General features: G+C 60.6%; 1 protein-coding gene across 2 annotated transcripts; it reads right to left on the minus strand.

Annotated features, from left to right (window-relative positions):
* ARSA (arylsulfatase A) lies at positions 1-4,441 on the minus strand. 2 transcript variants are annotated; one of them, XM_023592255.3, is made up of 8 exons: positions 3,897-4,441; positions 3,443-3,645; positions 3,150-3,368; positions 2,908-3,077; positions 2,648-2,772; positions 2,432-2,559; positions 2,201-2,303; positions 1-2,112 (listed from the first exon to the last, which is right to left on the minus strand). In XM_023592255.3, the coding sequence occupies exons 2-8, from the start codon at positions 3,641-3,643 to the stop codon at positions 1,793-1,795; spliced, it is 1,266 nt and encodes a 421-aa protein (XP_023448023.2). In that variant the 5' UTR covers positions 3,644-3,645; positions 3,897-4,441; the 3' UTR covers positions 1-1,792. The 2 variants fall into 2 exon arrangements, with proteins under 2 accessions (XP_023448023.2, XP_004470395.2); XM_004470338.3 differs by having other exon boundaries at positions 3,443-3,683; positions 3,897-4,432.
* Between the last annotated feature and the right edge of the window lie 8,608 nt (positions 4,442-13,049).

A 13,049-nucleotide genomic window follows, 5' to 3' on the forward strand; every position in this document is an offset into this window, starting at 1 on the left:
TTTGTGAGTATAGTTATTGATTTTTATAATAATAGTTCCAGTAAAGTTTGTTGGTGTTCATCAATCATTAGTTAATATAGAATGAGGTAAGGGTAATAGGTAACTTGCTTTTATGCTGAATGTTGCGTATGTTAGGGGTATATATACTAGCCCCTCAACTCAATAAAGTTGTCTGATGAGCTTGAGAAATCAATGCTCTCAGATCCCCTGATCCCAATCTTTCTTTGTCTTTCATTCCCGATACCTCGGGTCACCGACCAAAACTCCGACACCCGGGAGGCCCCTGCCCTATGCGGGTGGTCCCAAAAGGCACAAGCAGGAGTTGGGGCACGGGAGGAGCTCGTGGAAGCAGGAGGCTCACCACACCCACCCCGACGTCACGCAGGCCTGCCTTGCACCACAAGGGGCTGGCAGTCCAACCAACAAGCCCTGGAGAGGGGGCGCTGCAGACCCTGGCTTAGCAGCTGAGGGACGGGGGCGTCCCCGCCGTCTCCCCTACCCTTGTGTTGCAGGATGGCTGCCATGCTGAGCATCACCCACCCTGCTGCTCCCTCCAGAGGAGAGGGGGTTCCAGGGCCTCTCGCTGGCCAGGAGCCCACTCCCACACCAAGCACTGGCAAGCACTGGCAAAGGGCACAGGGTGTGAGTGGCTCAGAACGGTCACTGACCTCTTCTGGGATGGGAGAGAGGCTGTGTCCCGGGCGGTCAGGGCTTTCAGCCACCACTGGGAAAGTCCATCAGGAGGGAAGGGGGTGGTGGCTCAGCACCAACGAGCAGTCTCCGCCTTCCTCACATCCATGCAGGAGCTAAGTCCCCGGGGGCTGCACCCGGGGTCCAGTAGACACCCTGGGGTCTGGCACCCACTGGGGTTGGTTAGATGCTGGGCTCCCGCACACCCAGGGCTCCCGCACGCCCAGGAGTCCCACACGCCCTGGGGTCCCACACACACAGGGGTCCCGCACACCCAGGGCTCCTGCACGCCCAGGGGTCCCGCACACACAGGGCTCCCACACGCGCTGGGGTCCCGCACACACAGGGGTCCCGCACACCCAGGGCTCCCGCACGCCCAGGGGTCCCGCACGCCCTGGGGTCCCACACACACAGGGGTCCCGCACCACCAGGGGTCCCGCACACCCTGGGCTCCTGTACACCCTGGACTCCCGCACACCTGGACGCTGCTTTTCACCCTCCCAGCTCCCAGGGCGACACCTGCTGTGGTAAGCTGGAGTGTGTGGCCCATTCGGGGTGATGTGGGTGCTCCAGGACACCCACGGGAAGCACACGAGGATGGCCACCTAATCCCTGGGCGCTCAGAAGCAGGTCAAGAAACCAGCGTCAGGGAGGGGAGGGCGCAGGTCGGGGAGCTCAGAGTGGGCACTGGGCCGTGGTGAAGGTCGCAGGTCAAGGGCAGCCTGGGGGGCTCTGAGCAGCTGGACACCCTATCCCCGGGATGGGTCAAAAGAGGAAGCTGGGGAGGGTGTGGGGCAGGTGGGGTCAGCCAGGGGCTGGAAGGGGCTGGGGGCCTGCGTATCCACGCACGGCTGCTGACATGAGCTGCGACCCTCCCTGCCTCCAAGGGTCCTCTGGCTCCCACACGCCCACCCCTGCGTGGTCAAGAACGCACACAGAGCAGGGCCCGGTATGGGGCCCCGGCCCCTCTCCTCGGCCACCTCTCGGGGCTGCCAGGGGTCAGCGAATCACCACACCTCCGAGGCTCAGAGTGGGGCTGGGCACAGCGTGTGCCGGTCAGCCCGTGTTATTGAGGTGGCTGCATAGCCGCTGTCTGTGGCGCTCAGGGGGAGGGCTCTGGGCAGCGACAGCAGGCCGGCCGAGGGCTGCAGCCGGCCTGGCAGCAGATCTCCAGGGCGGGGTCCCTGCCCTGCGCCATCTGGCTGGGCCCGAACTTCACGGTCAGGTCCACCTGGGCCTTGAGCAGCTGCAGCTCCTTCAGGGCCTCCAGCACCTTTGGTGAGAGAGGGCTCCCGCTCTCCAGGAGGTTGTAGTTCTCCCCAGGGTCCACAGACAGGTCAAAGAGCAGCGGCGGCTCGTGCGCGGTCAGAGGGTTCGAGGCGTGGCAGGCGGGGTCCGCGGTTGTGTCGCTGTGGGCAGAGCCTGGCGGGGAGACAGGCTAGTGAACGGGCTGAGGGGCTGGGGTGCCCGTGCAGGGCTCGAGGGGCAGGGGCAGGGCTGGGGGCGTTACCCTGGGTGAAGAAGTGAGCCTTGTACTTCCCACTGCGCACGGCAAAGACCCCGTGGACTTCGTCTGGAGAGGGTGGGTAGAAGAAGACAGACTGCCGGGGGCTCTGGGGGCAGAAGGGAGGCGGCAGCCTGTGCATCAGGCCGTGGGTTGCACCAGCCCCCTTGCCCACCTGGAGCCCCAGGAGCCGGGCAGCGCCATGAAGCCACTGGACATGGGGACGCCCGGGCCTACCTTGCCCATGCCTAGCAGCAAAGGGCTGAGGTCAAAGCCGTCCAAGGTGGTGTTCGGAAGCGGTGCCCGGGTCAGGGCGGCCAAGGTGGGCATCAGGTCCAGGGTGCTGGCCAGCTCATGGGTCACCCCTCGGGCAGAGAGTTGTGTAGGCACTCAGCTCACCGCCAGGGAGAGGGAGGGGGCTGGGGTCTGCGAGAAGAGGGCCTGAGGACTGACCAGGAGTGATGTGGCCTGGCCAGAAGACCAAGGCTGGCTCTCGGACGCCCCCCTCGAAGGTGGTTCCCTTGCCGCATCGGAGGGGGCCAGAGCAGCCCCCTCGGGTCATTCGCATCGTCTCGGGTCTGGAACACAAGGGGAGGGCCTCAGCGACCCAGCGCCCAGGACCCCCGAACCCTACCCCCTTCCCAGTCTAACCAAGCCCAGCCTCCCCGGTGCCCCTCACCTCCCAGACAGCAGCTGGCACTCCACCCCCGTACCCATTGTCCGCAGTGAAGATGACCAGCGTCTCTTTGAGCAGCCCCAGGTCCCTGACAGCCACCATCAGGGCGCCCACGGCCGCATCCAGCTCCATCAGGGCGTCACCGAATGGACCGCGGCCCGAGCGCCCCACGAAGCTCTGTCCGCTGAACTGAGGGTAGTGGGTGTGCTGGGGGCAGAGGACAGAGTCAGCACTGGGCAGGGGTCAGGGCAGCCCGCAGGGTGGGGCGGGGCCACTCACGTGGGAGGCGTAGTACAGGAAGAACGGCCGGCCCTGGCGCTGCGCGTCGGCCATGAGTTCGCGGGCGAAGGCGACGTAGCGCGCCTCGAGGCCAGGCAGCCAGGGGGGCTGCGCCTCCACTGACAGGTTGGCCAGCAGTGGGATGGGGACCCGGCCCTGGTCGCAGCTGCCGGCGCAGGCGGTGGACGGTGGGAAGCAGGTCAGGTTCTGGCAGGGGCCCTGGGGGGAGGGCTCAGTGAGGGGTCTGGGCTATGGGGGGGCAGGGGAGCATGCGAGCCCTGGCCGGCTCGTACCTGGTCGTGCGAGTACGGGATGCCCAGGAACCGATGGAAGCCCTGGTGGGGGGGCAGGAAGGCCCCCTCAGGCCCCACCCCAAGGTGCCACTTGCCGGCCATCCCGGTGAGGTAGCCTTGGGCTGCCAGGACCTCTGCCAGGGTCACCTCCTCCAGGGGCAGGCCACCCCGGGATGCGGGCTCCAGGACGCCAGGGTACATGCCTGTCCGAACCGGGAGTCGGCCGGTCAGGAGGGCAGCCCTGCAGGACAATCACAGAGCCCCTGAGCCAGACACCCCGGAACTGCAGCGAGACGCTGGGGCCCAGACAGGTGGGGAGGGGCGGGAGGGGCGCAGGAAGAGGCCCCAGCTCGCCCAGGGGCCATCAGAGTGGGTCTGGGTCTGGGAGGCGCGGGACGGCTGCGCCCAGGTTGGGGGAGGCGGGAGCCCGCCCAGGCCCCTGCCCACGGCTCACCGGGAGGGCGTGCACAGAGGCACCGGCACGTAGAAGTCGGTAAAGCGTAGGCTCCCTGCGGCCAGCTGGTCCAGGTTGGGGGTGGAAGAGCTGGGGTGGCCGTAGGAGCCCAGGTCCGCGAAACCCAGGTCGTCGGCGAAGATGAGCAGGATGTTGGGTGGGCCGGCCGCGGCCAGGCCTGCGGCCAGGGCCAGAGCGAGGAGCGCCGGCGCCCCCATGGTGCGCGGCCAGGGGGCCTGCCAGAGACCCTCGGGGAGGGACGGCAAACTGACCCAGAGATCTAGGCCCAGGCGCGACCCCTCCCCAGGGGCCTCGGATACTCCCCCAAGCCCGACGACCCCTGTCCTGGTTCCAGACTCAGACTGGGCCCCCAGAGCCTCGAGCTCCTTCTCTCTCGCAGGCCCCACCCCGAGTCGCGGTCCAGCCGCAGAAGTCACAAGACAGGGATACGGCGGCGGCTTCCGGCGCGCCGGGGAGGCCGGCGAGCGGCCGAGGGCACCGCTCCGGGGTCCCGTGACCGCGGCTGCGCGGCGCCAGCGCGCGCCAGGGGGCGGGGCCTGAGCGGGACCGGGGCGGGGCCTGGGCGGGGTCTACTCGAGTTCTGAGGCCAAGCCTGCGCCTACGCGGCGCAGGGGGCGGGGGCGGGGCGGGCTGCACGCCAAGGGGCGGGGCCTGGGCGGGGCGGGGCCTACTCGAGTTCTGAGGCCAAGCCTGCGCCTACGCGGCGCAGGGGGCGGGGGCGGGGCGGGCTGCACGCCAAGGGGCGGGGCCTGGACGGGGCGGGGCCTGGACGGGGCGGGGCCTGGACGGGGCGGGGCCTGCGCAGGTTCTGAGGCCGAGCCCGGGGCTTGCGCGGCTGAGGGGCGGGGTCGGGGCGGGCTCGGGGCGGGGTCCTTCCGGGCTCGACCAAGGTGGTCCAGCTCCCGCGGCCTGTGCGAGGGTGCGAAAGCGGGTGGACAGCGGCGTGCGGGGTGGGGGCGGGGAGGCCGCGGGGTCGCCAGCTGTGCGCCCCGCCCCCAGCCCCGCAAGCGCCGGCCCGGAGCCCGGGGTTGGGGCACCCCGACCGCTGCCTCCCGCGCTGTCGCCCCTCGCTTTTCCCGGCGGGAGGGAGAGGCTCGCGCGCCCAGAGCCCGCGCTGCCGGGGCCCCCGGGGCTGCTCTCTCCGCCTCGGCCTCCCTCCCGGCGACTGAGCAAATCCAAATGCAAAGAGCAGGAAGCGCCGCGGCCTCTGCGCCGCTGCTCCCAGGGCTTTCTGAAACGCTAGCCCGCACGTCCCCGCGTCCTCCTCCGCCTGGGTGTGTCGGAGGGTCGGGTCGGGGAACTGGATCTGGAGAAGAATCGAACCCCTAACCCTGCGCGGGGCCTCGGGACGCGGCTCCTCCGCGCAGCAGGAAGCGCCGGATCGTGTGCAGCGCAGTCCCTGGGCCTCCCCAGGCAGACCTCATCTCCCTGGCCTCAGTTTCCCCCAAAGCCCAGGGTGCCCTGGGGTCTTGTGGGTTCGGGGGGCTCCGTGCCAGCCACTCCAGCGGGGTGAGAAAGGGGGTGCAGGGCCCAGCTTCCGCTACAGGCCAGCCGTAGCTGGGAGTCGCCCTGTGCTCGTGAACACACGCTCCGGGGCGGGGCGCAGGTGCCAGCGGACTTTGAAGGGCACGTCCGGGCCCCGTCGCTCCCAGAGGGGAGGGGCAGGCAGGGGTTGGGGCTGAGCTGGTGGGAGCGGGAGGGACAGGCGAGCATGCGGCGGCTGCAGGCTGGGGCTGGTTTCCCGGCCTGAGGCCGGTCAGCTCTGTCATCTGCAGCCTGGACAGAAGGTCTTTCCTTGGCCCAGAAATTGGAGCAGCCCCAGCTGGCTGGCGCTTGAATTGGAGTTAAAAAAAAATCAACCAGAGGCTTTCTTCCCTTTGAACTGCAAACTGGGAACTACTCCAGGTAGTCAGGACCTTATGCAAATGGCCTGCACTTTGTCCCCCAGCGGTTTCTGGATGGAGCAAACGGAGTGCTGACCCTGGGTCGTCGCGGGGGTGGGTGGGGGCCGGAGCTGTGGGCTGCCGCTGGGCTTGTTCAAAGCCCAGGCTCTGTAGGCTGCTCGCTCCTTTTGGAGATCCGATTTCTTTTTTGGCAGTGCTGCGGGAGCTGCCCGCAGGAGGGTCAGCTTGGGACAGGGCCCTGATTGGAGGAGCCGCCAGGTGCAGGAAGTGGCTCTGGACGCCTGAGCGTTGCTAATTTGGGACTAACGCCCACAGCTGGGAGAGAGGGACCTTGGAATGAACAGTGTGTGTCTTTACCTTTTGCCTCTTGGATGACGGATGGGGCAAGCCCCACCTTGGGCTTGTTGTCGGCTGGGTGGATGGGGCAGCCGCTTCAGCAAGAATTTGGAAAGCAAGATGCAAATGCAGTTGGCCCATGAGAAGGGATTCTGCAGTCGTTCAAAGGACCCAGGACTGGGGCACGTGTGGGCCTAGCCCAAGTGGAGCCCCTGTGCCGCCGGGCGCATCACCCCCCTCTCAGCCGCATGAGCAGGCGCCCTCCACCCCAGATTCCAGGAGAAGGCTTTCGGGCCCCAGCTGTGGAGTGTTTGTGGTGACCGGGAGGCGGCTTGCAGGGAGCCCCCGGAGGGGATGGGGCGGGCGTGGTTCCCATTCTGAGCAGCCTGGAGAGGAGCCGCCCAGGCCCGCGCAGGGTGTGGCGTGGCTGCGACCTCCCTCCCAGCCCCACACCAGGCCTCCGCGGCTGCAGCCCGCAGGCAGCCTCCAGCTGGGGCCGTTCCCGCACCTGCAGGGCCAGTGCTCTCACACCCTCCCTGACTTCATTTGAAAGCCACTTTCCCCGTGAAGCCTTCCCTGGCCCCCGAACGTCTCTCCTCTCTGCCCAGGGGTAACTGGCCCTCTCCGGGTCTTGATTTCCCGTGGTAAGGAATTAATGAAAAAGTGGGATTTGCTGAAACGACCCTGTCTCACGGACGCATGTGATTTGGGAGGAGAAAGGATGAGGTGGGATGAGGAACCTTTGCTTTCTGGGTGGCCGCGGGGTCACCCATGACACGAAACTGCCTTTAGTCACCGAGGGTAATTGTAACCTACAGGATTTAGAAACGGTGGTGGGCTCCGTCCTGGGGAAATGCGAAACAGTGAGAAATGTGCTAAATACGCTATGCCTTGGTTACTGTTAACCTGAAACTGCTAAATTGCTAAAATGAAGGTGAAGGAGAGACTGGCCCGGCCTATTGCCACTGGTCCGAGCTATGGCCACCAGCCTCAGGCCAGGCCAGGAGGGAACATTTGTGCAGGGAGAACACACAGCCCCTCCGCGACCTCTGGCCTTCGAGAAGGTGGCCCAGGTGGGGCAAGGGCAAAGCCAAGCAGCACTGGACTAGGAGCCCGGCCTGAAGTCTCGTTCTGTGGCTCGCTGTCCTGGGCTTCCTGAAGGGCTTCTCCGGGATGGCGGTGGGGGCGCCCCCGCGCAGTGTCTTTGCTTTCGGGTGTGCAGTGTGGCAGGGCATCTGTTCACTGTGAGTAGCCTCAGGTGCTGAGGGGACAGCGGGCCTGTGGACTGGACAAAAGCCAGTTTCCGCTGAGAAGGGGGGTTGTCCAGCTCCGGCACAAGGCGAGTGGGACCCCACTAAGTGGCTGATGGGCTTCACTGGACTGGCTTTATGATGTTGGGGTCAATATGCCCCTTAACCATGGCATGGTGAACCCTGTGACTGAGGCACCCCAAGTAACTCTACTGCTGCAAAATCGGTCTAAGAAGCCACATGGGATTTGCTCTCAGCTTCCCCTTGCAGGTCTTACAGGTGCAGAGAAAATTAGAGTAATTCACAGGAAAAGGGGGAAGGATGGGGGGAGCTTTAAGGAACGGTCCCGACAGGGTGGAAGTCTTTAAATTGTCCTTAAGAAATGGGCTGGGTAAAGCAGATATTGATAGGATTTTACTGCAGCACTGTTGTAGGCTGGGGCAACCAGAGGGACCCAAAAAAGTTCCTTCAATTTACCCCAGAGTGGAGGAATTTAAAGACAAAACAAAACAATAGAGAGAAGGCAAAGACGATGGTGATAACCTCTAATCTGGAATCACTGGGGGCAGTGGCCAGGCAGGCTCATTAAGGTAGAGCTTGACAAGGGGTTGGGGTCTGTGGCTCAACTCCCAGCTGCGGACTCAGAACCCTAAGCACAGGAGGGGTAAAACAGGGTGTGGCCAAAAGAAGTTTCTGGGACTCCTTGACAAGGGAGTTCCTTGCACTGTGATCCCAAAACCTGCTGATGAAGTGCTGAATGGGCCGGGCCGAGGCTGGGTTGGGAGGACTGGGAGATGCGACAGCTGATAGGATTATGAAAACTGGTATGTTTGCTCAAGCTCTGTATGAAGTGGATTTTTTAAGGGATTGGCTGTGATGTCTGACTAGTAGGGGTGTGTAGTAGGGGCACACTTCCCCTACTACATATTGTAAAACTAACACTTGTTGGTAAAGTCCTAATGGGGGCTATAATTAGATTGGGGAAATATAGGAATGCCACAGTTGATGGGATTAAAGTAAAAATGACAGTGTTTGAACAGACTTTACAGGGTGCATCTCCCTTACCTGACTGCATCTCAGGAATGGATATTGTGTCTCACTGGGGAACACGTTCCCTACCAAATATTGTAAAACAGGAGACATGTAAATCTGCACTTTACACAGTATTATTCATTGGACATGATAAATTGGAACCAATAAGACTGCCTGAGCTCACACAGGTCGTTACCTTCACACAGCACAGCATGGAGGCTGGAGTGCTGGTGCAAATTCTCTGCAACAGCCTCGTGTGCGGTGCCGGCGGGGACTTATGGCAAAAGCCTATAAGTGACCTTCCGGCCATGGCCACTGGGATTTGGCACCAGAAAAATTCTATCTGAGAGGCAATTCTTAGCTGGAGATTGGACTTTGGTCAACACTGCCTCTACGCCTGAAGGACACCCATTGTCTTGAACCTGAAATGCCCACACTGTCTCAGGCAGTGTCGAGAAATGCTCCAGTAGGGAGTGTCTTGTTGGCTAAGGGTTCCCAAGGCGATACACCAGAAATGAGTTGGCTTCACCGTGGCAATTAATTTATATGCTCACAGTTCTGAGGCCATGAAAGTGTGCACATCAAGGCACCACCAGGAGACGGTTTTGCCCCAAGCTACAGCTGTGGGCAGTTAGGCCCATGGTGGTCTCCATTGTTCTCCTTCCCTCGGGGCTCCCCTGCTTTCAGATTTGGCTTCCTTGGCTTGATTCTCCTGCCTCCTGGGCCTTGTCTCTCATCTTCCGGGGGTTTCTGTCTGTGTCTGCAGCTCCACCGATTCCAGCTTATAAAACTCCAGAAGGTTTGATGATCTAAGTATCAGAGGAATAACAATAAAGCTTCTAGAAGAAAACAAATATCTTCACAAACTTGGGTAGGCAAATATGATTTTAACAGGGCACAAGAAAGCTAACTGTAAAGGAAAACATTGGTAAACTGGACTACATTAAAGTCAGGAGCTTCTGTTTATCAAAGACACCAGTAAGATGGAAGAGGAGCCTGCTGGACACGAGTGGCCAATGGACTAGTTTGCCGGGTGCTATGACAAGTGCCATGCAGCAGGTTGGCCTGAACAGGGGTCTCTTCCCGCGGCTTGGAGGGTCTGTGGCATTCTGGTGCCACCTTGTGCCATCCTCAGGTTTCTTGGCCTGCACCCCTGCTTTAGGCTCATGGCTTCCTGCGCTCGGCCTCCGTGGCACTGTCCAGAGCTCCTGTCCATCTAAGGGCTCCAGTCCACCTGGACTTCGTTTTGTTGGCCGGAGCTCCTTCCATGCCTTAACTAGTGTTAACGCCACAAAGGTCCTTTGGCAAATGGGTTCATGCACGCAGGAATGCGATTAAGACTTAAATATGTATTTATGGGGGGCACGATTCAGTCCCCAACAGGCGAATGTGAACTGAGATCACAGTGAAGAAGCACTGTCCTCCACCAAAATGGCTCACATGAAAAAAATAGGCAGTACTGCGACGGGGCAAATTGTGTCTCCCCAAAGATGTGTGGAAGTCCAACCCGTGGCCCCTGCGACTCGACTTTACTGGAAAGGGGGCCAACAGAGGTTAAAACGAGGTCCTACTGGAGTAGGGCGGCCCTTGGCCCACCATGCCCAGAGCCCTCATGAGAGGGGGAGGCGGCCAGAAGACAGAGCTGGGAGGGGCCAGAGTCCCTCCCGTGCGGATTTCAGCAGGAGCTCGGCCTGCCGACGCCACAGGACTGTGAGAAGACCGGTTTGTGTACATCGCTGTGGAGGCTGGGAGCCAGGACACAGACCAGCACCAGGCGTGGGGTGCGGGGCGCCGAGGGGGCACCGTGGGTGAAGTGGACCCTGCTGCTCTTTGGAACGCTGGTGCTGTCCACCAACGCCGACTTGGCGGCATTACTAGGTGTATTCTCAACAACAGTTCCTGCCTATGTCTAGCAAAAATGTAGGCCAAGTGTTCCCATTGGCCCGATTCAGGACAGCTGTGCACTGGGGACGATTGGTGTGTGTGCGGACAGTGGACGGATGAGCACCTTGTGGTGTGTGGATACCAAGGGAAGGAACGGCTGCCGTGCCCCTGGGCAGCAGTGAGAAGAAAGGCCACGCCACACGCAGCATTCTGACCCTGCACTTTCTGGAAGATTTTTGGTCTGGCATTGGACAGCGTACTGTGGTCTGGGCGCGTGCGTTTTGGCAACAGGAAGCGTGTCGTATAAAATACACTTTAATTCTCCTGGCCTCCGATTGTCTGATCTTGGTGATCCGTGACGGGGTGTTGGAAGCGGGACAGCTGCGCTGGGATGAGTGGAAAAGGAGGAAGCCGAGGACACTCACCCCGGGGTGGGTGCTGGCTGGGAGGAGCGGGCCCGAGGGCTGCCCCTGCCGGGAAGGGGGAGCCCCCCAGCCGGCCACCTGCCCACCCTGAAGGCCCAACCTGCCCTGGGTCTGAGGAGCCGCAGCAGCTGTGGGGGGTCACCTTCGTGCCCGCGCGGGGGGACAGGGCATCTTGGTGCAGAAGTGTGGTGCTGGCTAGTGGACAGCCTGAGAAGCCACATCGCGGGGAGCAGGGCTGCCCCAGGCTTGGGCCAAACAAGGTGGCCAAGAGGCAACCCTAAGTGGGAGCAGCACAGCCTCGCCGTGGGACCCCCCAGTCCCCATGGCCCCTGCCAGCCCGTGCTCACTGCATAGGCTCAAGAACGGTGTCAGCCGGTGCAGCCAACCCACCGGTGGGGGCTTGTGTGTTCTGGAGCCAGAAAGTGAAGCATGAGGGCAGACGGAGGTGCTGCCGCGGCTGGCAGGGCGGTTCTTCAACCCCGGGGGGCCTTACGAGGCTGGGCAAAGAGGCTGGTGGCTGCGCGCGGCAGAGGGGCCCCCGGCAGCATAAAGAGGTCGCTGATGGCACAGCCTCTGGGGGTGGCAGTTCTGATGGCTTTCGCTTTGTTTTGGGGGCTGGTAGGAGAGAACATTTTAAAAATAAACTTCACAGCAGGCAGTGGTGCTTGCGTCTTGTCCGCCTCGGGGGAAACTTCATGAAATCGCCAGATGGAGGCCGAACCACTTCCCCTGGGACCCAGGCAGTGTCTGCAGGGGGCAACTCCAGGAACAAGTTGGGGGCTGTCACGCTGTGATGGGAGCCGCAGCCTCATGTGGTTTGTGGCTGGTGTCCTGGGCCAGTGGACACTGAGGAAAGCTTGGAAAACGCCATCCGCAGGATCTGCTTTCAGAAGAGTCTTCTGGTGGGAAGGATCACAGAGGTGTGGGGGGTAACTTTGCGCAGAATGTTGGCACGTCGAGAGCAATCCTGAGCTCACCCAACAAGCCTTGCACAAGTCAGGTGGATGAGCAGGTTGGAACTGGTGAGGCCGAGCAGCATGTGCTCTTGTGGACAAAGAAATGCTAGCAAATCCGGTTTGGCATCCAAAAGCCTAAGGATACTAAAGATGACAAAAGTACAGTGAAGGGATGAGTAGTTGGGGTGCCCCCACCTTGCCTGCGATGGGACACTAAGTTTGCAGAAAGGCAGCTGTGCTCTGTGCCCAGGCACCCGGCAGGCCGTCACAGGGGGTCACAGGGGGTCCCTGCCTGGCGCCTGCCGCCCACTCCCTCCGCAGGAGTGGCCGCCTGCTGCGTGAGGTGAGCGCCTGCAGCAAGGCGCACCTGGTTGGCCGCGGGGCAGGGGCGTCCCGGGATGTGCTCTGTCCCGACTGGTCACTGCAGAGTGAAGGCGGGAGCAGGCCCCACCCTGGGCCAGGCTCCTTGTGCTGCTCAGCCCTCCTCACAGTGCTCAGCCCTCCTCGGCTATCAGAGCTGCCCAGAACAAGATCCTAAAGCATATTATTACTATTATTTTATTTAGTTGACCTTTTTTCCTGTCAAGGGGGAGTAATCTATATTATTTTAAAGTTATTTTAAAGTACTAAGGATGAGTTTGAGCAATTAGCACTAAGACTACAGATGTTAGAGCTGACATTTTGGAAGACCCGTTTTAAGCAAAAGGTGTCAAAGTGAATTTAGTGCACTTTTCTTCAATGAAAGTATTTCTTTCTGTTGACAGACTTTGATAATAAACTGATCGTGACGTTAAAAACAAAACAAAACAAAACAAAAGGACTAACTATTGTCCCTATAACAACCCAAGTGGAGATAGATGTAAGGGGGCCTGTGTGACGATACACATGTTGGTTTTGTAAGTTCACATCTTTTACTATACACTTATGTGTTCGTGTATGAATGACAGATGTCAATAAATTTTTTTTAAATGAAAAAAATACACAGCACCTGAATTGTCACTGACCCTTGGGAGGAAGGAAAGAGAAATACAAGGGGCAAAATACATAGACTTGCATGAAGGGGCGACTGGGATACCTTAATAAAATATTAACATTACTCAGTTAATGTGAAGCCAACTAGACAAAGATTTCTCACTTTCAATATCACATTCCAATGTTAAAATAATATTTTAAATCTAATGTTCTTTCCAAGAGTAGGACTAAAGATCGGCCATCACAGGGGGCTGAGTTTCCCACTGTACGTGCAAGATGTTCCCTGGAAAGCTCTTCTTTGATTAAAATTATAGAAACCTGAAAATCCGAACTGACACCATGGAGAAAACAACATTTGAGTGCTTGCCCTCTT

Source organism: Dasypus novemcinctus, chromosome 12 (genome assembly GCF_030445035.2).
Source record: "Dasypus novemcinctus isolate mDasNov1 chromosome 12, mDasNov1.1.hap2, whole genome shotgun sequence".
In the NCBI taxonomy this organism is placed as follows: domain Eukaryota; kingdom Metazoa; phylum Chordata; class Mammalia; order Cingulata; family Dasypodidae; genus Dasypus; species Dasypus novemcinctus.